This window comes from Hyperolius riggenbachi, chromosome 3 (genome assembly GCF_040937935.1).
Source record: "Hyperolius riggenbachi isolate aHypRig1 chromosome 3, aHypRig1.pri, whole genome shotgun sequence".
Classification (NCBI taxonomy): Eukaryota; Metazoa; Chordata; class Amphibia; order Anura; family Hyperoliidae; genus Hyperolius; species Hyperolius riggenbachi.
Genome location: NC_090648.1, coordinates 256,517,378 through 256,542,765, shown reverse-complemented (window position 1 = coordinate 256,542,765; position 25,388 = coordinate 256,517,378). Strand labels below are relative to the sequence as shown.

Below are 25,388 nucleotides of genomic sequence, written 5' to 3'. Positions count from 1 at the left end.
ACAGAGTATTGTGTAACTACTTGTCACATCGGAAGATCTGATGACATGGCACAACAGTACAAGAACAATGGAGCAGGTGGGACCAGGATACAAGCGGCTTACATTTGTTTATGTGATGCGGCAATTTCCACAAAAGATTTTTAGCCAAATGCTCCTAATACAGTTTTGTCAAAACATCTTTCTCAAAGGCTTAAAGGACAATTGTAGTACGAAGAATATGGAGGCTGCCATATTTATTTCCTTTTAAACAAAACCAGTTGCCTGGCAGCCCTGCTGAGACCTATGCCCTGCTGAGACCTGTTCCATTTACAGAAATATCTCCATATTCAGACAGGATGGCTGTAATTTGCTCCCTCCCTCAGGTTCCTGCCTATACCCACCCCATCGTTAGTATGTTTTGCTTTTACAAAACATGGAAATGAGATATGACACATACAGTATGTGGATATTCATGGTCGCGTAGATGAGGCTCCGATGTTCTTTATCAATCGAGCCGCTGATGCGGCTCGATTGATAAGATCCGACAGGACGAATCTCCCCACCGCCGATTCCCTGCTCGTTCCCCGCGAGGGTACAATGGCAGGGAATCGAGCGGAAGGTAAGCGGCGCCGACGGGGACGAGCGGGGAATCGTATCCGACGCGAGCGAGCGATCGATCGGGGACGCAGCGGGTACGCGCGGGGATGCGGAAGAGGCGATATGGTGGCTAATCGATCCACCGGATCGGAGCCTTATCTATGCGTGTAGATGAGGCTTTAGTGCTATGTAATGTGGATCACTAATAATCAACCTCTATTGTTCTTTCAGGATCATTCCTGGAATGTTCCCAGAAAGCTTCAGGCACGGTGGTAAAGATAATTAGCAATAATCAGATCAAAGAAGGATAAGTAAAGAAAAAAAAAGAAGTGATGGATGGAACAGCACAGAAACTGTGGTCCTGTGGTCATTCATAAAGACCTTCTAGTATGCAGATAAGCAATTGTATAATTCCATTTTGCTACACGTCAAAATCAAAGGATCGTTTTACAGTGTACTGCAATATAGGGGAAACGATCACTGTAATACTCATTGTAACTCACTGCCCAAGGAAGACAATGGATGAATGCTTTAGTTTTCGGGATGTTTTTTTATTCACAATGGAAAATACGTTGTAAAAATATAATTTTGGAATATATACTACAACTGGCTGATGTACAGAAAGATATCAGACAATAAAAACGGAAGAAAATCAGCATATTCCAGTGACCACAATACTTCTATTTGTTATAGTTCGGCTATGACCACGCTGCCTTTTTCTAGTGAAGAGATGGCTGCTGGAATATATATAGCTGTAGTGAAATTTATTTTGTGTGACATTATTCGGAAATACTCACTGAGATCATAGATACAATTCACTAAACATTACGTTATTTCAAGGCTAGTTTCGCCTCAGCAAATACACATTAGAAGTTAATTTCCATATATCCATAGTCTGGCATTCATTGCCAAGTCTGTCAGATTAAAGCTGCATATAAACATGTCCATTTTTAGAAACAAAAAGTGGTGCCAAACCTTGAAAACCTCCAACTCTTCCAGAATAAGCTCCCCACTTGTAGATGTGTTACCAGGAAGAACAACCACTTTCTGAACGGTTCCTTTGTCTAGATATGAGCAAATAATAAAAGAGAAACGTTCAAACTACAAAATACCAAAATTTGCATTTTAAATGACGTGCTTGTTTAAAAAGTCACACAGGTGAGAGGGAGCCATGCAGTCACCTGCATTTACCTATAGTTAGTCCTTAAAGGGAACCAAAAGTAAACTAAAAAACAAAAGAGTTTCACTTACCTGGAGCTTCTATCAGCCCCCTGCAGCCGCCCTGTGCCTGCTCCGTCACAGAATGATCCTCCAGTCCCCGCAGCGGCCAAGTTTCATTTTCCGTGACTGGGCCAGTCAATGGCCTCTATGTCTGGGTGGCCCTGGCCGTGCAGACCGGAGGATCGTTCCGTGACAGAGTGGGCGCAGGGCGGCTGCAGGGGACTAGTAGAAGCCCCAGGTAAGTGAAACTCTTTTCTTTAAATTCACTTTAGGTTCCCTTTAAGGACTTTTCAAAGTACAGAACCAGCATCTACAGTACATTTTAGCTCACCAAAACACCAATGTATTTACAGCTTGCATCTATTTTTTCTAATTAAATTTTACTGTCGTTATCAGAGGTATGTGTTCCCTGATGCTATAAAAAGCTTCTTGGATCAGATAAGATGAGTGCATTAACTGTTTATTTGATACAGGTTAGAACTGTAATCTATTTACAAATTATGCATTTATGGTGAAAATACAGCAATCATGTTTATGTTCGTTTTGGGCACAGAGGTAAAGGCAGAAACCCGATGTTCTCCTAAGTGTGTTTTAGCTAGGCACTCTGCCCAGCCAATTTAGGTAAGCGTCTGGCACAGACCGGGGCTGGTAACGTGTGAGCATGCAGCAGCTTCTAGGATGTGATACTGAGAGATGTGAAGAGTGGGAAGAATTGGGGAGCCCTAATTGCAGCTGAAAGTGCTTTGATTGCCTGGTCTCCATGGTTATCTGGCCAAATAGTGATGTGACACCAAAACTGAAAACCCTCAGAGGTGAGTACTTGGGGATTTTGGAGACAGTTAGGTTAGTTAAAGCAGAATATAACCCTGCATTTCAACTTTGCTCTAAAACATTATTTACAGCATATTATATGCAAAAAGCATTTTTTTTTACTAGACCAGCATTGGAAGGGTTAAACACAGAGGTTTTAAGTTCCGTGCAGACGTTCAGATAGTTACATTCTATTTAGTTATATGTATATATTTAGAAATGTTACACACTCTTTGGCTGTCCTCCAACTCCTTCTCAGTGAGAGAGATGAGTAACAATAAACACTTAGATACATTTATGTAAACAAAAAGTATCTAACTCAAGTTCGGATGCGTCTGCAGAAATCTCCAGGGACTTTAAAGAGAATCTGTATTGTTAAAATCGCTCAAAAGTAAACATACCAGTGCGTTAGGGGAAATCTCCTATTACCCTCTGTCACAATTTCGCCGCTCCTCGCCGCATTAAAAGTGGTTAAAAACAGTTTTAAAAAGTTTGTTTGTAAACAAACAAAATGGCCACCAAAACAGGAAGTAGGTTGAGGTACAGTATGTCCACACATAGAAAAATACATCCATACACAAGCAGGCTGTATACAGCATTCCTTTTGAATCTCAAGAGATCATTTGTGTGTTTCTTTCCCCCATGCACTGAAGTTTCAGGCTGTTTTTTTCTTCCTGCAAACAGCTTTGCCCTTGTTTGTAATTCCTCAGTATGTGAAAGCCCAGCCAGCTCAGAGGACGATTTATCCAGCTTGTAAAAGATGAGAGAAGAGAGAAGCTGCTCTAATCTAAATAACACACAGGCAGTGTGCAGAGAGGGGCCTGGAAGGGTAAGTTCATAGCAGAACCACAACACTGAAGAACTTGGCAGCCTTCCAGACACAGGCCGACAAGTCTGACAGGGGAACGATACATTGATTTATTACAGAGACTGTGATAGCAGAAAGTGCTGCAGTAAGCCAGAACACATTAGAATAGCTTTTGGAACTTGTAGGATGATAAAAAACAGGATGCAATTTTTGTTACGGAGTCTCTTTAAAGCCCTGTGTAACCCTTCCAATGCTGGTCTAGTAAAAAAAAATGCTGGTTGCATATAATATACTGTAAATAATGTTTTAGAGCAAAGTTGAAATGCAGGGTTATATTCCGCTTTAATGTCAAAAATAGCCATGGAAAGTGACTTTAAAGCTGACATGACTATTTTACTTCATTAAACAAATAACACATTTGCTATGGGAGAGATTAATAATTTGTACACTTGTGTAAACATGCTAGTGGTTTTAGAACAACCCCACTACCCATTTACTAGGACAGTGGTTATTATTCAGTTGCTCCAATAATAATTCCTTTTTTTGTATAGCGCTTTTCTCCTGTTGGACTCAAAGCGCTTTTGAGGCATCCACTAGAGCGCACTCAGTAAGCAGTATTCGTGATAGGGAGTTTTGCCTAAAGAGCTCCTTACTGAATAGGTGCTGGCTTACTGAACAGGAAGAGCAGAGATTTGAACCCAGGTCTCCTGAGTCAGAGGCAGAGCGCTTAACCATTACACTATTCAGCCACTGCTGGAAGAATCAGACAGCATAGACAGAGTCTTGGTCTCCTAAGGCCTTGTTCACATCATACTCGCTTCCGTGTGCATTTGGAAGCGCGTATGATTGGACTGCCCTTCTACCGTTCACATCTACTGCACTGCGCAGCAGTACGATGCACTAGGAAACGCTTGCGTACTGCTGCCTGCATTTTGCCCGGAAGCGCAGAGCTGATTCCATCACTGTCAATGGATGGGATCAGCGGCGCAGATGGCGTGCGATCGTATGCGTTGCGTTTGGATCGCACGGCCATCTGCGCTAGCTAGATGTGAATGAGGCCTAACACTTTATTACTGGCAATTCCCATTGAACCAAGCAGAAGGCCAAACAGATGACATGCTTGTCTGAGATTTGTAGAGCTCAGGAGGTGTCCCACTTTATTTAAAACAAAACAAAAAATTATAGGAAAAAGCTTCTGGCTGGGCTGAGCAAGCTGTGACAGCTGCATGGAAGTTCAGCAGCCTACAGAGACATGTTTATTCCCTTTAAAAATGTAATTGCCTGGCTGTCATATCTGCAACAAGCATGCAGTCAGTGGAGTCAGAAAGCATCAGAATCAGGGGATCGGTGCAACAGCCAAATAAGTAGCTTTTTAAAAAAGGAAGTCAGCAATGACACTTTCTTCAAACTTGAGGTTTGCTTTAAGGACACAAAATAGTTTTCAGCATATTTTAATTACTCAATCTACACGCATCTACCTTAGAGCAACATGTTACACATGTCCTTATTTGGCACCAGACTACTCTTTTGTACATTGTTGAAGCTATTCCACTTGTAATTCTGGCTAGGCTCCATCTTTAATGTTTTCACCATATTTGTACAACTTCCAAACATTTCAAAACATTAAAAAAAAAATGTATAAAGCGAATTATCCTTGCTTGCACGTGTAAAAATCAGCATTATTCTAAACCCAAGAGAGACAGATTTGTTCTATCTGCTACAATTGTGAGCCATGAACAGAGCATTTTAAATGCATATTGAGTTTTATTTTTTGGTATGCTATTTAATCGTAGCAAGGCGACTGCCACAAAAGGAAAACTATAGGGGGATACTTTCAACCAGTGCCTGTCTCCAGCTGTGTAATTCAGACGAGTACATTTATCTTGGCTAACCCGCACTTGTGAGATTTTGCTGCCTAGTATGTTATTGATATATTTCCGTGATTGGAACTGGATAGATGTGCATCCTGGGTGGCAGTGGCCATAATCCTATTACACGACTCTTTTACTGTCGACCTTCAAAGGCTCCCTAAGAGCGAGCATTTATAGCAATGCAAAAGCATGACAGACTGCTTGGTTTATAGTAAATATTGCATTTAAGACTCCATACATTCCAGAGTACAGAGTCGCAGGGTTGGCTGCATGTTTTAGTCCAGTTTTACTGTATTTTCTATGACAAGTGTGGCAACAGGGTTTATACGCTAAGCACCCTTTAAGCCTGCATGCTTTATGAATTGCAGACACACCTAGGAATAAAAGTTTACCAACAGTTAAAAGAACAGGTGACCTGCCCTGACCCTTCAAGAGACTTTGCCAGTATATGTAGGAGTAACTTTAGTTTTGCCCTTCTTGCTTAGAATCAGTGTCAGTGTTGTCCTTTTAAAATACCTGAATGTTTTTGTAGAGTACTTCCACCCCCACCCAACCCCACACCATAAGGTACAGGATCTTCTCAAAAAATTAGCATATTGTGATAAAGTTCATTATTTTCTGTAATGTACTAATAAACATTAGACTTTCATATATTTTAGATTCAAATACACACAACTGAAGTAATTCTAGCCTTTTATTGTTTTAATATTGATGATTTTGGCATACAGTTCATGAAAACCCAAATTTCCTATCTCAAAAAATTAGCATATTTCATCCGACCAATAAAAGAAAAGAGTTTTTAAAACAAAAAAAGTCAACCTTCAAATAATTATGTTCCGTTATGCACTCAATACTTGGTCAAGAATCCTTCTGCAGAAATGACTGCTTCAATGCGGCGTGGCATGGAGGCAATCAGCCTGTGGCACTGCTCAGGTGTTGTGGAGGCCCAAGATGCTTCGATAGCGGTCTTAAGCTCATCCAGAGCGTTGGGTCTTGCGTCTCTCAACTGTCTCTTCACAATATCCCACAGATTCTCTATGGGGTTCAGGTCAGGAGAGTTGGCAGGCCAATTGAGCACAGTAGTAGCATGGTCAGTAAACCATTTACCAGTGGTTTTGGCACCGTGAGCAGGTGCTAGGTCGTGCTGAAAAATGAAATCTTCATCTTCATAAAGCTTTTCAGCAGATGGAAGCATGAAGTGCTCCAAAATCTCCTGATAGCTAGCTGCATTGACCCTGCCCTTGATAAAACACAGTGGACCAACACCAGCAGCTGACATGGCACCCCAGACCATCACTGACTGTGGGTACTTGACACTGGACTTCAGGCATTTTGGCATTTCCCTCTCCCCAGTCTTCCTCCAGACTCTGGCACCTTGATTTCCAAATGACATGTAAAAGTTGCTTTCATCCGAAAAAAGTACTTTGGACCACTGAGCAACAGTCCAGTGCTGCTTCTCTGTAGCCCAGGTCAGGCGCTTCTGACGCTGTTTCTGGTTCAAAAGTGGCTTCATGCTTCCATCTGCTGAAAAGCTTTATGGAGATGAAGATTTCATTTTTCAGCACGACCTGGCACTTGCTTACAGTGCCAAAACCACTGGTAAATGGTTTACTGACCATGATATTACTGTGCTCAATTGGCCTGCCAACTCCCCTGACCTGAACCCCATAGAGAATCTGTGGGATATTGTGAAGAGAAAGTTGAGAGACGCAAGACCCAACACTCTGGATGAGCTTAAGGCCGCTATTGAAGCATCCTGGGCCTCCATAACATCTGAGCAGTGCCACAGGCTGATTGCCTCCAAGCCACGCCGCATTGAAGCAGTCATTTCTGCAAAAGGATTCCCGACCAAGTATTGAGTGCATAACTAAACATAATTATTTGAAGGTTGACTTTTTTTGTTTTAAAAACACCTTTCTTTTATTGGTCGGATGAAATATGCTAATTTTTTGAGATAGGAAATTTGGGTTTTCATGAGCTGTATGCCAAAATCATCAATATTAAAACAATAAAAGGCTTGAACTACTTCAGTTGTGTGTAATGAATCTAAAATATATGAAAGTCTAATGTTTATCAGTAGATTACAGAAAATAATGAACTTTATCACAATATGCTAATTTTTTGAGAAGATCCTGTATATAAATCAGTCAAAATCCATAGCCTGTGGTCCACAAATACCATTATATGATATCAGCAGATCTCAGCAATCCATCTTTCATGCTGGGTACACAGCATGCGTTTTCCCGCTCGATCCGCGGGTTGATCGGGATCGATTCGACTATTTCCGACATGCTCGATTCGGGCTTCGATCGTTCCTGCCGTCGATTTGCATGCTAAGTATGCCAAATCAACGGCAGGAACAATCGAAGCCCGAATCGAGCGTGTCGGAAATAGTCGAATCGATTCTGATCGACCTGCGGATCGAGCGGGAAAACGCATGGTGTGTACCCAGCATTAGGAAATGTCCTTACTACTCCAGTGCTTCATAATCCTTTTCAAATAGAATTGATTTGTGCAGCAACAGAAAACCATCTTCAAGGGAACCTGAAGGGAGAGGAGTATGGAGGCTAATTCTCTAACATACAATGCCAGTTGCCTCACTTGTGTGCTGATGCTCTGCCTCTTATACTATAAGTCACTGGCCCAGAATTAGAATGCAGATCAGATACTTTGACTCTAGTCCAGGGCTGGGCAAACTTTATGTTTCATGCCACGTCCTGATGGCGTGTCACATGACGCTGCTGTGGCCATGGAGACTTGACGCTGGAAGCAGCAATTAGGGGAGTTAACCATTCCCTTTCACCAGCTCGCAACTCTGCAGGGAGGGAGGGAGAAGAGGAATCCAGCCATCCCAATTTACAGTGCATGTGGGCCGTATCTGCCCAGTGCTGCTCTAGTCTGACTCCACTAGCTTCATGCAGGTGTGTGTATGACTGAAATTCAACTAACTTCTAAACGCTCAGAATGACAGCCAGGCAACTGGCATTGTTTATAAGGGAATAAAGATGGCAGCCTCCATATTCCTTTCACTTCAGGTTCCCTTTAAAAAGCATATGTTTCAAGCATACATAGAGGAGATAATAGGAAAAACTAAAGTGTATTTTCTTAAAATGTTTCAAAGTGTATTTACAGAAGAATCATGGTCAGACAGCTTAAAGTGGTCTGAAACTCCAACATAACATTCAATAAAAATTTGTTTTCCTACTTTTTATTACTCATACAGTTATCATATTTGCTTTTGTGCATAAGTAATATTGTCTGTTTACAAATTACATGTTTCCAACGTGTAGTTTATCGTACCCTGAAAGTTGGCATTGCATTTTATTCAAACTGCTTTTTATTATATATTAACATCTTCTAAAGAGCTGAACAGTGTGCATGTGTCTGAAGCACAGAGAGCTCATTTCCACTAGTTAAACTGTGTTTACACACAATGTAACAACATTGGAATGTAAACAAAGATACTGTTATCTACAGTTTGGATGCAGATTGAAGTTGAATAGCAGGACAAAGTGTTTTTGTTTAACCATTTCAGTGATGTTCTGCTAAAGAAAAAAATCTGGGATAGTATCTTTCAACCTGCAAGGAATCTTTTAGAGCAAAGTAGAAATGCTGGCTTTCAGACCACTTTAAAATAGATTATCGGTACAGAGGTATTCTAAAATTGTGGGATCTAGGAAAATAAATTCCTGATCATAATACAGTAATGGTAATATCACCAAATCATAAGTAGTACACCCCCATTTCTGTGACTGGTGTCACATTTTAAGAAACTAGTCACTTTAAGCCATTCACAGCAACCACTCTAATTATAAAGTTTTGATTATTGATCTTATCACTTGAAGACGAGTCTTTTGACAGTTACCCAAGACTTAGCAGATGCAGGAATACCCAAATTCCTTACACAACTACTGAGTTTGTGATGTCTTTCAGAATTGTCATGACATAAAAAATACACAGTAAACCATCATTATGACTTTCAGATTTTTCAGAGAAAAAAAAAAGGAAAAATGAATGCACTTAAATTATATTTTCTGTTTGCTTCATGAAATGTAGCTTTTCATTCCTATGCAGGACAATGAGAGTGACAGACCAGCTTGGTGAGATCACAGCAATATCGCAGCTTTCCGCATAACAAGTTCATCCTGACACATCCATGAGTGAAAATCCATTCTGCACTCCACATGCTATGTAATAATCCTAGACTGAAGCATCCAAGCAATTATCACAAGGCACGTGTTTCAGGGGGTTTGTGTCACCCTAGAAATTAAAGAGTAAAATCTATGTTTGGCAGTTTTGTTTTAAAGTGAACTTGAAGTCTAACCATCATTCCTCATCAATTACAATGTCTTAAAATGTCTAAATGTATTTTTATCAGTAATTCCTCAAGATCCGCACCATCAAAAAGTCCATCTTTATTAAAGTATCAAAATCATAAACGCATGATAAAACAGCGTGGAAATATGGCAGATGACGCACAGGCGTTTCGGACCATCACAGTCCTTTCTCAAATCATCATAGACTCACACTGTGTGGGTCTATGATGATTTGAGAAAGGACTGTGATGGTCCGAAACGCCTGTGCGTCATCTGCCATATTTCCACGCTGTTTTATCATGCGTTTATGATTTTGATACTTTAATAAAGATGGACTTTTTGATGGTGCGGATCTAGAGGAATTATTGCTGACACTCGATGCTCCAGAGTGGATCCCTGCACATCATACTGTGACCATTGGTGCTGTAACACTTCTGATTGGATTACATGTATTTTATCAGCAGTGGGCATGTGTGGTGGGATTTTTAAACTTCCATTTTTTGTGTCATGAATAGTGTTATGGGGATATTGGTTACCTTGCGTGGGGAGTAAAAATGGAAGAAAAGAAAAAAAGACACATCGTATTTTAAAGTTTAGAGTTAAAATCATTAGTGCAAGTATATTGCACAATTGATGCAATATACTTGCATCACATTTAAATATAGATGCAGTAATATCTAAAGGATTCCAGAGCTAAAATAATTAGGAGAAACGTGGCCCGGCGGATCGCTCAAACTCACTCTTATCAAACGAACGATAGTCTGTACACACGCCCGATTTAGCGGGCGAACGGCGGAACGACGGGACGTTTAAACAACCCGTCGTTCGCGGAAATCCGACGTGTGTATGGGCCTTAAGTCTAATAGCAATGAATGTGTAACGGCTGGGGTGGGAGGGATGGAGGGGTGCACTTTGGTGTCTAGGGTGCTGGAGGACCTTGTCCCGGCTCTGGTTCTAATTTACTCAAATAGAAATGTATTGTTTAAATAATGTGTTTGAATTAGACACCTATTTCTAGAGCACAATCCTAGCCTAAATAAAGAACTCATTTCTCTTTCATTCACTCTTAGGATATTAAAGGGGTCAAAATTCATATGGAGAGCATTTTCAGATTGATTTCCGTTCACTTTAATAGGAAGTCGATCGAAAATGCTTGGAAATCGATCGGAAAGCAAATTGAACATGTTGGAAATAATCGATCTGACAGTAAATCAGCCAGAAAATCTCATAGTGTGTACCCAGTATACCCAGTATAAGAATACATCAATGATACTGAGAACTCTCTGGTGATGTTAAACTCAAGAAAAAATGAAATTACAAAATCAAATGTAATCTACTAAAAAGGTAATGATTAATGAAGAAACTCTCTGTCTGATCTCCCTATTCTCTGCTTGTGAACTGAGTCCAAGGTGTCACTAAAGCAGCTCAGGAACTCTTCTCTACAGCTAGAGGAGCTTTGGAACAGTTTGAAAGGGAGAATGCACACCTAAAAGCACTAACGTAATCGCAAACGCTCAGCGCTTTTTTCAGAGCACGTCTAGGCATGTGCCTAACCTGTCCAACCCTAGGATTCAAGTGCAGCAAGGCTGGAATTCCATCCATTATTCTACCATTTATGTACAAGACTTTATCTGGGATATACAACAGCAGCTCTGAATACCACATTTAGCCATTGGGTTATAAAGGAAACATTTGCATGAATCTGGTCATAACATGCGTGTGCTGGGCATTAACATACTTGTGTTTTTTTTGTACATGTGCTGAGAGGTAATGTCATGTAAACAATGGCTGTTTTATGGGATGATACTGTACTTTTCCCTAGTTCAATAGTCACATAAAAAATAAGGGGTTTCGTCTTTCTTTTGCAGTTTTTATTGCTGCAGATGTTGGTATAGTATTGAGTTACCTATGTGTCTGCCAAAGTTCCACCAGATGACTATTCTCAATGGGATGATCTATCAGACAGGTTAAACTTGTTCAGACTGTTACTGCTGCCTCACTATACAAGATGTGAAACACCCAGAGGCTCCCCCCTTCTCTAAAATGGTGGGTACACACCGTGCATTTGTACTTAACATTATACTTCAGATCGAGAAAAAGACCTGATAAAAATTGTACAGCATACTAATTGGCAGCGACCGATTGCCACTTGAGATCGATCTCTTTCTCAACCAGAAGCAGATAGGACAGGCTGGAAAATACTGTTTGTTTTACTAGCCATATCGATTAAAATACTGGCTATAGTTCAGTGTGTGTCCTTTAGATAGATATCCATTTGGAAAATTATGGCAATCAGAAATCTGATTGGAATTTAGAAAAATCGCATGTGTGTGAATGCTAGCTTAATTTTATAGCTGACCGATAGCAGATCTGATCAATCGCTCAAATAGAATCTGAAGTAAAAATGACAATGTGTGTGTACCCAGTTTTAGACATAACTGTACCGACAAACTAAGCATTTGTGCTTATAGATAGAAAGAAAAAAAACAACGTCTGCCCACTAGAACAATAGGAGGATGGGTTCTAAAATGAAATGGTATAGCTTTTCTTTTTCTATGGACAGTAAAACATATTGTTCAGTTTTTCCATTACTCATGATTATATTTTGAGGCAGCGCCATTTGGTAAAATATTACATTGCTGCTACTGCCTCTGAGCATTAAAAAGCATTCATCACTGCTCAGGGATTGTGTGAAAAGCAGGCTATGCAAGCAGCTTCTATCGTAGGAAGGGATTAGGAAAGTTTTTGCAAGACAGATAGCTTGTCGTCACTTGATAAATGTATATAAAGTAAGCATATACTAAGTTTACATGAAGCGCTTTCCACAAAACCTCTTTGTGATAGCACTTCCATAAAATTTAAACAGTATGACACAGTCTGGTCCAAGGCTGTAAAGTTACCCAATAGGAATGTTAAGACTAGCTGTGCTGTAATGATTTGGCACAGCCACAGCAATATATATGCGTCACTACCTGTAAAGCGAAAGATGGGAAATACATCAGTTCAATAGAACTATAAATCATGCAAACTACAGCTGAAATAAGTTTAGTGCTCCTGTGATTCACTTCAACACATAAAATAAGTAGTTAATACTAAAGCAAATAGTGTTTTTATCATAACACCAAACCTGGAAATTACCTGGAGCTGCATTACTCTATGCCAAGTACAGTTGTGCTTTCCTAAAACAGAATCATAGTGGTTCAGGTTCTCCATAGCTTAACTGGGCAAGCTGTACTACCTCTTCTATTAACCCATTTGCAGCTTCAATAAAGTTCAATTATTTGAGATAAGTGCACTGTTTTTGAACTCAAATTGGCAGAGCTCGCCATGCTGTAAATTCTTGGAATGCTTTGATCTCTCTCTCTCTCTGCTAGCAGAAAAATATAGAAACTGAAAGCAGAAGTCTTCTTATTGTCTCACACTGCCCCCTAGTGACAAGTGGTCATAAATACACATTAAAGCAGAACCAATTAGAAGCAAGAAAATATAAGTATAAGTAAAAAAAAATGTGGCTTCTGAAGGGTTAAGGCCTCCTACAGATCTATATCAATCCATACTATGCATTGATAAAGACCTGTCATCAGTGCCAGCACAATGATTTGGTTGCTGTAGCTATCATCAGAAATGAGAAGTGAGGAGGTGGTCAAACCTATCAGTTTTGGTTTGCCCTTCAAAATAAGACTAAATAAGCCACTTTTGTGCCACATTTAATCCTCAATTGTGTATAAACTTATGTTTCATCAATAAAGCAAACCATCTGGCTGGATGGTGTAATGGTTAAGGGCTCTGCCTCTGACGCAGGAGACCAGGGTTCGAATCTCAGCTCTGCCTGTTCAGTAAGCCAGCACCTATTCAGCAGGAGACCTGAGGCAAGTCTCCCTAACACTGCTACTGCCTATAGAGCGCGCCCTAGTGGCTGCTGCTCTGGCGCTTTGAGTCCGCCAGGAGAAAAGCGCAATATAAATGTTATTTGTCTTGTCTTGTCTATCTCAAAGAAATGTGCATGTTGAACTACAGAGATGCTCGCCATGGTATGTTTCTATTGTAAACTTTCTCCATTGCTGATTTCTGGTATCTGTTGCTTTCCCCTTGCCTGCACTAGAGCTGCCAACAAAGCACTGCACAGGGATAATTCACAGCAATTTTCAGCCTGAGTTGCTTTGCAGCACCGAAGTAAAGTGAATTATCAGTAAATACCAGTTTCTAATCACTGCAGTGTTTGTGCAAGGTTCTCATGAATCAATCCAATCTGTTCTTGTGTAAACAGGAAGTATCCATACTGATTAGATCTTAATTAAACTAACTTCACTGTTTTTATTGCGAGAGGTGTACATTCAGGGCTCGTTTCCACCATAGCGAATCCGCATGCGGCGACGAGATGCGGATTCGCTTGTTACACTGAAGTGGCCGGGGCTGTTTCCACATGTGCGGCGTGCGGGAGCGATTTGGCGGCGGGCCAAATCTGCACGATGGGACCCACAGAATTCGCCTGCGTCGGGAATCCGTGCGAATCGCCGCTAATGTATTTAATAGTAAAAACGCATGCGTTTGTTACATGCGTTTTTACCCGCGATTTCGCACCTTTTTCAATGTTATTTTGCCCTGGCAGTGTCATGGTTAAAATCGCACGCGAAATCGCGGGTAAAAACGCATGCGGAAACGCATCCGCATGCGTTTTTACAAGCGTCGGAATGCCCGCGAAATCACGTCGCAACAGTGGAAACGAGCCCTAAAGGGGAACTGGTTCAACTGAAATAAACTTAGGTTTTTTTCCACTGACTCACCACTGTTGGCACATAGTCTCTAAACAAACATTGGATCAATCTACTATAATCATAAGCCTATAAAATATAACGTTTATGGTTTCCATTGAAATAGAGGCTAAGCTCCCTAAACACACTTTGCAAAGTAGGATAAATATCAAGGATGATGCACCACTAGCAATTTCTAAACTAAAGGTTATAAGGATAGTTCATTGCCTAGCCTAATACAGCCCTATATATGGTACAGTCGGTCAACCTCCAAAACCCCCACACATACAACAGACACCTTACTACCATCCAACATTTCCTGCCCCTCATAGGGGCTTCATCTGGAAAAACAAATAACCAAGGTGCAAGTGCATACAAAGTAATATGTGCAATATGTACAGGCCAGGGACGGATCAAGACCAAGTTGCGCCTGGGGCAAGGTCAGGTTTTGGCGCCTAAAGGTCAGGTTTTGGCGCCTAAACTGCCATTCATTTTGCCGCCTTTTTAAGAATTCAACAAACTGCGCCTGGGGCAAGATACCCCCCTTGCCCCCCCCTAGATCCGTCCCTGGTACAGGCAGCTAGCTCAATGGACTGTATTGGGAGAAGAGATAAACTTATATTACAGACAGGCTCACTCTCAAAGGAGGCCCAGTAAGCATTCTACAAATAGGCTGGGGAAGAGATGGGGCAGTTGTAGGGCAGTGCTGAGTTAAAGAGGGGATGCCATCAGAGTAATGTTGAGGGGACAGTTGCAGATAAAGTGCTGTGTTAAAGTTGGTGGAGATGAGAAGTGCTGCGAGGGTAATATGATGTTGCATTGTGATATTGTATGGAGAGCGGTCAAAGTGCTGTTCTGGTAGGAGAAAAGCTAAGCGTGGACCCAACAGAAACCCTCACTGGAGCTGTACATCCCTAAAGATGCCATAACCATAAAAATTAGACTATGGTAATAACATTGCTCTCTATCCACTACTTCTTGTCTGTCTGAAAATGCATTTGAAGAGCAAACCTCTCCTTCACTGTTTACTTATCTTCTGCTGCCCACCATCTATTAACCACCATTCTCCAGTAGTCCTGCCACCAATGCTCACTGTCCACTGCCGCCTCTCTCTATCCACCTTCATTCTCCTGTTGCCCTCTATCTGCCATAAGCAGACACCACCCTTTCAGTCATTCCTTCGCACTGCTTTTTGCCTGATTCTATCATTCTCCGGACCTTCTCCCTACACAACTCATAAGCCTACAGTTAATAATTTACTCATCACCTGTATAACAAATGGACACACCTTTGCTAGTATGACATTAGCAGGGAATGTTCTGTCAAATTATAGTGCAGCAATGTCATTAGATTACATTTAGTTAACATGAAAAATCATCCATTCGCTGATAAAAATTCATCCTCATACAATGATATCCTTAAATAAACTTCACGTTCACATATTGTGAGCACATGTGCTCAGGGAAGCCAGCAACAGCTAGTGCTCTGATTTTTTTATTTTTAAGAAAAAAAAAATATTACCTAAAGTAAACAATGGTGCAGACGTGTAATGCAATATATAAACTGTCTACACAATAAATACTGGCAGCAAGGGGTAGGTGGAACAAGATCACAGCACGTGGCTTCACTGAAACTCAAATTATAGTATTTGTAAAGGAAGAGCTCCAGGTTTCACTGGACTAGTTTATAATATAATAATATGTACCACAACAGCCACTGATAAAAGCAGAGCATTACAATGAATAGTGCAAATGCAATGCTAATGCTCATAGAGTTTGTGCAGTTTTTTGCGTCCTCATGGGTTTTCTCCTACAACCCAAAGTCATGCTGGTGGGTTATTGGGCTTCCCTCAAAAACACTGCAGATCCAGTTCATAATTACAAAGCATCTTCAGTAAGAATATCATAAGTGATATGACAATCCTGGACTGGAATTTTAAAAACTGTGTTAAATTTAGTTAAAATAATTCAGCTCTCACCTGGGGAATACTGCAAAATAGTGGGGTACAAAGACACACACACACAGTCCCAAATAAGAAATAATACCTTGTAGTGTATGCTATATGCAAGAGAAACCCACACTACCACCAATTCATCATTCCAGATTGTGACCTGATGTAGCCCAGGTGAGAGTGACAAATCCTTTAAAGAGTATGAAGCCTCTTAAAATTCCTATATTTAACAATCCCCTTCTACACTATCACCCCATCTAAAACGCCGCTATCCCACGGCAGAACACGGTGTTAAACCCCTCCAAATCCCCGGGACAATGTTGGAGAAGCACTTCCTAGTAGAGGCAAAGCTTTGGGCTGTAGCTCTGCCACTACTCCCGTCAATCGGTGCTGATTGCCACCTCTCCCCACCCCTCTCAGTCTTCCTTCACTGAGAGGGGCAGGGGAGAGGCGGCGATTAGCACTGATTGATACGAATGGAGGCAGAGCTACAGCTCAAAGCTCTGCTCCCCGGGCAGCAAAATCCACGACTAGGAAAGTAGTGGATTTTTGCCCCGGTGTTTGGGGGGGTTAAACACAGCGTTCTGCCGCGGAATAGCTGCGTTTTAGATGAAGTGATAGTGTAGAAGGGAATTGTTAAATAAAAAGATGCATTTTAAGAGGCTTCAGAGTCTCTTTAAAACAACAATTAACAAATCCAGTCTATGATTGTTAGATCACTAATATGAGATGCTTGGACATCTCTAGAGGTGTCTTAGTTACCAATTTTATCTTATAGTCTTTAAATTATTGACTACTGTTTTATTTTCTCTTTCTCTTACCCGTTCCAAGAAACAGCACATGGTACTTTCCATCTGCGGCATTCACTCTGTCCACCACTATCTTTGTATACTTGTAGTCAGTTCCTGTCCTTATTAGAAGTGGCCTTCTATGTTCTGGATAGATGGAGTTGAACATAAGTGGATGATTTCTTATAAAGGTGACAACATCATCAGGGAATTCTTTTGTTGTCAGCACAGTTGGAGTAAATGCGCCTCCAGGACACTGCAGAAAAATGGAACATATACTCGAATGTTATTGCAAGCTTTTTACTGCAAGAAGTAAAAGCCTACACACATGTTCAGTGTAGTTAACCCAATAGAGCATCTTTAGGATGTGATGGAACGGGAGATTTGTGCCCTGGATGTGCATCTCACAACTCTCCATCAACTGCAAGATGCTATCCTATCAATATGGGCTAACATTTCTAAAGAATGCTTTCAGCACCTTGTTGAATCAATGCCACGTAGAATTAAGGCAGTTCTGAAGGCAAAAGGGGGTCAAACACCATATTAGTATGGTGTTCCTAATAATCCTTTAGGTGAGTGTATAGTTTCCTTTCTTCTAACCCCCTATCCAGCACAATGTAATGGGGACATTATGATGCAGTGCTCAAGGTATGACTTAATGAAGAGTGAGCTGAATACTACCCAGTAGCTTCTTCACCACTATACCCACTCCCTCCAGGCAGATTACCTAAAAAAATGTGTAGGAGAGAGGAAAAAAATCCATGAGAAAAATCCTTTTTCTTGTGGAACAGATGCTAACATGCGGGATTAGTCCTACATATTCTGAATAGGGATGGCCCTGCTTAGGAGAACTCATGGAGAAGCATGTGATCAGTTCGATCAGCTGATAGATGTGTACGGTTCTGATTTGCTGGTCCTGATTATGTGTTAAACCAGGAAGTCATCAAAGCAAATCAGGACCTTTCAAATCTATCAGCTGATCACACTGATCACATGCTTCTCAATGAGTTCTCTTAATCAGTGCCATCCCTACTTCTGAATAGTAACACCGACCCCTAATCCATCACCTATTTTCTGTAGGTGATTTGAGTTACACTGTTTGTATCTGTCCTTTAGGTGCTTCAAAACAATTTGGGGTAAGTTTTGACAGTGCAAACTGAAGAGGAGGAAACAGAAAGATAAAAATATCTCTTGGGGCAGCATCATTTGACTTCATCTTTGTGTGCAATGCACCATGGGAAGAGCTTTATTAAAGTGATCAACATCTCAAAAAAGTATAAAATAAACCATACAAGTTTAACTTCATTATTTATCAAGGCCTAATTTTAATTTTTGGCAGACCTAATTATAGTCAATGGGATAAACATATGCGCTGGAGAACTGCTTGCAAAATCAAGAAGCTGCCAAAACACAAGTCCTCAGATGGGACCTTTTCATGAATCAAATATTGAGCTTCAGTGCGAATCATATGTGTAGGTCCACCACCAACACCCAGTAGAAGTGTAGGCTTACCAGGTGTGAAGTAAGACCCAGGTTGTACGGTCAGATTAAAGGGAACCTAAACTGAGAGGGGTATGAATGTTTTCTTTGCAGTTGGCTGATGGTGTAATGGTTAAGGGCTCTGCCTCTGACACAGGAGACCAGGGTTCGAATCTCGGCTCTGCCTGTTCAGTAAGCCAGCACTAATTCAGTAGACCTTTGGCAAGTCTCCCTTACACTGCTACTGCCAATAGAGCGCGCCCTAGTGGCTGCTGCTCTGCTCTGGCGCTTTGAGTCCGCAAGGAGAAAAGCGCAATATAAATGTTATTTGTCTTGTCTTGTCTTTTAAACAATACCAGTTGCCTGGCAATCCTGCTGAGCTCCTTGGCTGCAGTAGTGGCTGAATCACACCTGAAACAAGCATGCAGCTAATCCAGTCTGACTTCAGTCAGAGCACCTGATCTGCATGCTTCTTCAGGGGCGGTGGCTAAAAGTATTAGAGACACAGAATCAGCAGGAGAGTCAGGCAACTGGTATTATTTAAAAAGTAAAAATCCATATCTCTCTCTGCGATGAGGCTCAATATTTAACACCTACATTAACAATTTTGAAACAAACACCCCTGTTTATTGATTTACAGTTAATAAGTGGTATAGTAATCTTAATGTAATGTAAACTTGATAATTTACTATCCACAGTTATTCTTTTGTAAGATAAAATGCCGATATAGACAAATGTTACGTTACCTATACCACTCAGTTTCCTTTTCTGCTTTCATATGATTTTCTTTTATCCAGATCTGAATTGAATTGTATGCACTTTAGAATGATTGCACAGCTGTTTATAGTTTTACTTCTTTTTCAATTAATACAAGTGTATACTTTTATTTATTAATAGCATAGTCCTATTGTCCTGAGGATCCCTATAGGAGCATTGCTTAGTAAAGGTCCAGGTTATATAGGAAGCAGCTGCAGCGATATCTAATAATCCTGAAGAGCTAATTTCATTGACAAAACAGCACTTCATATCACTTACAAGATCCAACACAAAGAAAAAAAAAGGGATTTTATATGAACAGTTATCTATTTATTCTTCAATCACAACGTCTTCAGGGATTGCGGACAGGATGTACAGCTACAATCTCAGAGTTCCAATTCACATCATAAGACTGCCTAGCTTCATACCACTTACTGTGCCAGGCCTTGGATATGGAATTCTTCCCTGATAAGGGATCAGCTGGTGGTTGGGCCCCTCTCTATGAGCGAATGGTCCATTGAACACTGTTTGAATGTCAGACATCTGGTAAACACATACTGCTGATCCTTTAAATACTGAGCTGTAACAAAATAAGACCATGAATATCATTTAACCTATAACAGAAAACATATAGAGTATGATGCATAAAGTTTTCAACCTGAACACCATTACAATCAACGTGTCTTCGCTGTATAACAACGAATAATGAACAAAGAAATAAAAAAAAAAACCTTTATGACATCATCTGCATAATTGGGCAAATATTTTGTGATCTGCAGGTTTAAGTTAATGATCACTATGTATATGCCCTTCTCTTTGAATTCCTTATCCAAACTCTCAGGCAGGGAACACACTTGTCTTTCAGTTTTCTGCACACCAAGTGATTTTCTATGCAGAAAAACGCACATTTTTTTTTCACAGCAGCTAATGTAATCGATACAAAAAACTGACAAAATGTGCAGAATCATCCATGATTCTGCACATTTTGTCAGTTTTCTATATCGATTACATTAGCTGCTGTGAAAAAAAAATGTGCGTTTTTCTGCACAGAAAATCACTTGGTGTGCAGAAAACTGAAAGACAAGTGTGTTCCCTGCCTGAGAGTTTGGATAAGATGCAGAAGGTCAGTTTTTCTGTGCAGAAAACTCGTATGAAATCTGTCAAATGTGTTCCCTGCCTAAAGGCCTGTTTCTACTACACACAGATTGGATGCAGAATGGAAGCAGAAAAACTCCAATGCATGCCTATGGAAAAATCTGCATCAGAAAAATTGTGTTTAGTAGAAACAGGCCCATAGGCAATTATTGGAGTCAGTTTTTCTGCATTCATTCTGCATCCAATCTGCGTGTAATGGAAACAGGCCCTAAAAGTCACCAAGCTGCTGGAAGTGTTGTCATCCTGGAGCACAGGCTACTTCCACTTTCACTGGAAAATTCCTGTTTCTAGGGTACACATCAGGGCCAATGATGGTCCTTATTTTGGTCTGGGAATTTCTCATTCTGCCTGCGATAATGACACATACGGTAAGTTATGTGACATACACATTCAAGCCTACTGAATCCCGTGTCATTATTGCACAACTGATTCCCCACCTCTGTCTGGTAAAGAGCTGTCCTTAGTTGGGTGATAGGTACCGTACATTTTCTCATGGTGGGAGGAGTCTGTACTTCAGGGTGCTGCAATGACTTCCGATTGGGGAGAATTTTAGTGGGATGGTAAGAAGTTCAAAGGACTATTACCTTATTCACTGAGTGGAATCCCTACTTTGCCAAACATCAGTCAATTGAAGTCATTTTCCTGTCACCTTGAACTAATCGAATTCCAATGCAAATCCAGTTTTGGGTGGAACATTCAGCACTAATTAATTAGGAATAAGTCGGATAGCAAACTATAAAAAAAATATATGCTTTAACCCATAAGAAGCAATGGAACCAATTTGAACATAAATCAAAATGAAAAATATAGATTTACATTGTGATTGCCTTTTGTCTGGCAGTTAAAATGGCAACATATGACTGGCCGCTCTCATCTACATCGCTAATTGGCTGCTTTCTTCTGCTTCTCATAAATCCACAACTCCTGCAGGATCTGATTCCTTTATTTTCTATTGCCAGTTTTAAATTTTGCCCCAGGTTTCACAAATTTCTCTTTATAAATTAGTGCTTCCAGACGCCCTTTAATGTCCTGCCCATGCTGTATAATCTATACTCAAAAGGAAAATGCATTAAATTCTTAATTTAATATAAAGAGCTGTTTAGCTTGCCAAGTCTTTCTGTAAGTGTGTGCCACAAACCTTGTGTTTGGACACAGTAGCTTACTTCACTGTAGCTTACTTCACTTTTTCTTTTCAGTTGTTTCATTCACAGGTTAATTCCCAGTAGGATTAGGTCCACATGTCTGAACGTTTTTTATAGGAAGACCTGAAATCCTATCTGCTGGCTGGCTAGCAGTCCTCTTTCTTTACAATTCCATCCTTCCTGCAGTTCGACAACTTCTATTTACTTTTGTTAAACTTTGGAGGTCTGTTCCCCATTTCAAACAGATACAGGAAAGTACTGCCTTTTGTCCAAGCAGACATCGCTTAGCAATAGTAAAAATGAACGCTCTGTATATAATCTTTTTAGAAAGCCCACACACAGCTTGAAATGGATTTCAGAATTCCCGTCATTTGCCTACTTGATAAGCTTCCTTTGCAAACTTTTATATACACTTGAAACTTGGGAGGATAAGAGATAAAATAATAAGAAAATATGAACTATTTTCCATAACATCACTGGCGGGTTGCCAGGCAGCCTTTTTAATGTCTGAAATGTTCTATATCTAATGACTGATGTTATTATACAGCCTCCGTATGGCTTTTAAGTGGTTCACTTAGAAGATGCATGCATTTACGTTATTCTTTTCCTGAAAGTGTCTTTTCAAAGGGCCGTTCAGACAACCATGCTGGTAATAAGGAGGGCATTTGCCTACAAGGCCATTATACATCTCAATAAGTGTTCCAGTTCAATAACCCTTTAGTAGTTTCATGTCTGTTTATCTCTTCGAAACTGATTACGGTATCAACAGACTTCTGTTGCAGCTGCCAAATAAAAGCTGGATGTTAGCAGCTTTTGGAATGCACAAGTATCCCTCCAAAAACATCTTAATTATAGTGGACACATGATTTATGACTTTCCGGGTTTATTAACCAACCACTGGAATAAACACAGAAGATACACTCAATTTCTGGCTATGATAGCATGTTTCTTGCGCAAGTAACAATCTCTGCAGAGGGATGGAGGTCCTATAGTCACACATACTCTAAGGCTGGTTTCACAGTGGGACGTTACAGGCGCACGTTAGAGCAGCCTGTAACGCACCCCACCGCACAGCAATGAAAAATCAATGGGCTGTTCACAGTGCCCATGTTGCGTTACTTAGTAAGGCTGCGCCATAAGACAACATACTGCATGCAGTACTTTATAAGCGGCAGAGCCGCGTTAGACTGCTTGCACATGCTCAGTAATGTTGGGGAGGAGGGGAGAGCGGCCAGGCACATGGCTAATTAATATTCACTGCACTTTGTGACGTGTGCAGTGTTTACTTCCTGGAGCGTCCGCTCTGTGCGGCGATTGGCTGGGCGGGACCACGTGATGCCGCATGCGTCCAAGAGTACGCATCACGGACGCCAGAGTGAGCTGCACAACGCGGCTTACTCTGACGTCCACATCAGAGAGCACCAGGTGTTGCGTTAGGGGCACGTTATGCGACCATAACGTCCCCTAAAACGCAACGTCCTACTGTGAAACCAGCCTAACTGATGAGCAAACTGCATACACTGCAAGCTTTAATTGTTTTGCCTTTAAATTAAGATATATGATTTACTTGGGAAATTCCAGAATCACTGATGATGGTGGCGCTATATATAGTAAATCAATTATGAGTATAATCGAATTATTTTCTGGTTTTACTTCCTGCAACTCTTTCTGAAAGATTTACTCATGTAAATCCCTGAATGTAGTACCTGAAGATTGCTTCAAAAAGCAGGCCTCTATTGTGGTGGTCTTCCCTCATTCTGCATCAGATCCAGCCAGGCTGCAATATAGCCTCACATCTGGAGGAAAAGCTCAACAGCCCTGCCACAGACTACCGACTGTGCCTGGGGCTACAACTGACAACTCCAGCAGTGTTCATTGATGGCTGGGAGGCATACATGTAGTGTTTGCATTTTTATTTATCTCCCTGACAGCTATCAGAAGATCTATGGTCCTCCGTGCATCTATGGTTGTGAATCCTTGAGATCATGTCTAATGTACAGCTGGAGTCTTTTAAGCTTGGTAGACATACTAGACCAGGCATGGGCAAACTTGGCCCTCCAGTTGTTAAGGAACTACAAGTCCCACAATGCATTTGCCTTTATGAGTCATGGCTGTGGCTGTAAGACTCCTGCAGTGCATTGTGGGACTTGTAGTTCCTTAACAGCTGGAGGGCCAAGTTTGCCCATGCCTGTACTAGACAATCTGCAAAACTTTCTTTGACTAAGATAGTTGTTTAGATAGCTAGGTGACAACTGACGAGTGCATTGTCCTTATCGGCACACTGGAACCTGCTTGCTCATGCTCTGGCCCTTCGTTTTTCCTACCCACGTTACTTGTTGCCCTAGCAATCAATGCACAATCATTAGGGGTGACAGGTAGTGTGTGTGTGTGTGTGTGTGTGTGTGTGTGTGTGTGTGTGTGTGTGTGTGTGTGTGTGTGTGTGTGTGCGTGCGTGCGTGCGTACGAGCGTGCGTGCGTACGAGCGTGCGTGCACACCTTTCAGGGAAGCCTATCATATAACTTATAGTGATGGTCTCTGATTAGATGGCTGTGGCATAAGCAAGTAAAAGCTCTAGCACTGCACCTGCCATCAATTAATATCTCATTAAGTGGTTAATTAAGTTAGCACAATAATTAGCCTTTTTTATTTGTTGTTTTAGATAGAGCAGGAAAATATTAGAGCCTTTGTTAAATTCTAACTGCTGTCTCTGTATCAGCTATTCTACTTCACTTCCTACCCAGTGAGCCTATCCTAAGCAATGTTAATCTTGTGGCACCATGGGGAATGAAACCAGCTAATCCTTGGAGAACACAATAATCCCTCTTCTTTAGGAAAAGAAGATGGATTGTCATAGATAAATGTTATACATACAGAGGTTGGCGCTCTTAGTGTGGTCCTGCACTTATAGGCAATGCTTTTACTGCCCCCTTTGACACAAATGGATGTCCCCACAATTCACCATATTGTGATATTTTAAACCACCCCACACGCTGTCAACATGTGGGTGTACAATTCATGAGTCCTTTAAGTTTTTTTTTTTTTTTAAGGAAGCACAAAGCAAACAGTTCAGACAGTTCATAGGTCCTCTCGTCCCTGGATATTACAAGTACACTCCTCCTTCACAGTTCTCACTATTCCTTATATCACTTCCCAAGAGTGGGCTATTTGGACAGTAACGCCTTCACCAGTGAGATACACTCACCGTGTGCTATGACCTGCTGATAGGTCAGATAAGGCCTTGGGACAGTTCCCGGGTCGGGAAGGCTCAGCTGACCTGTCAGCAGGTCATAGCACACGGTGAGTGTATCTCACTGGTGTGTGGTGAAGGCTTTACTGTCCAAATAGCCCACTCTTGGGAAGTGATATAAGGAATAGTGAGAACTGTGAAGGAGGAGTGTACTTGTAATATCCAGGGACTAGAGGACCTATGAACTGTCTGAACTGTATGCTTTGTGCTTTCTTTAAAAAAAAAAAAACTTAAAGGACTCATGAATTGTACACCCACATGTTGACAGCGTGCGGGGTGGTTTAAAATATCACATGATCTGAACGTTGGGGGTTGCTTAACTGTCTTATATTAGATTGCACATGTATTGAATGGTTCTGCAGTGGGCTGTTTTTAAGCCGCATCTACACACGTAGATGCGGCCGCAATGCTCCTTATCAATCGAGCCGCTGATGCGGCTCGATTGATAAGATCCAACAGGACGGATCTTGCTTCCGCCGATTCCCTGCTCGCTCCCCTGCTCGCTCCCCGCGAGGG

General features: G+C 41.1%; 1 protein-coding gene across 2 annotated transcripts in view; it reads right to left on the bottom strand.

Moving 5' to 3' along the window:
- SEMA3C (semaphorin 3C) overlaps positions 1-25,388 on the bottom strand; it is a 211,029-nt gene that overhangs the window by 22,062 nt on the left and 163,579 nt on the right. For both annotated transcript variants that reach the window (XM_068276189.1, XM_068276190.1), the window contains 3 exons: positions 19,763-19,907; positions 17,126-17,348; positions 1,552-1,640 (listed from right to left, as the gene is read on the bottom strand). In XM_068276189.1, coding sequence (XP_068132290.1) covers positions 1,552-1,640; positions 17,126-17,348; positions 19,763-19,907 — 457 coding nt within the window. The remainder of the gene's footprint in view (positions 1-1,551; positions 1,641-17,125; positions 17,349-19,762; positions 19,908-25,388) is intronic.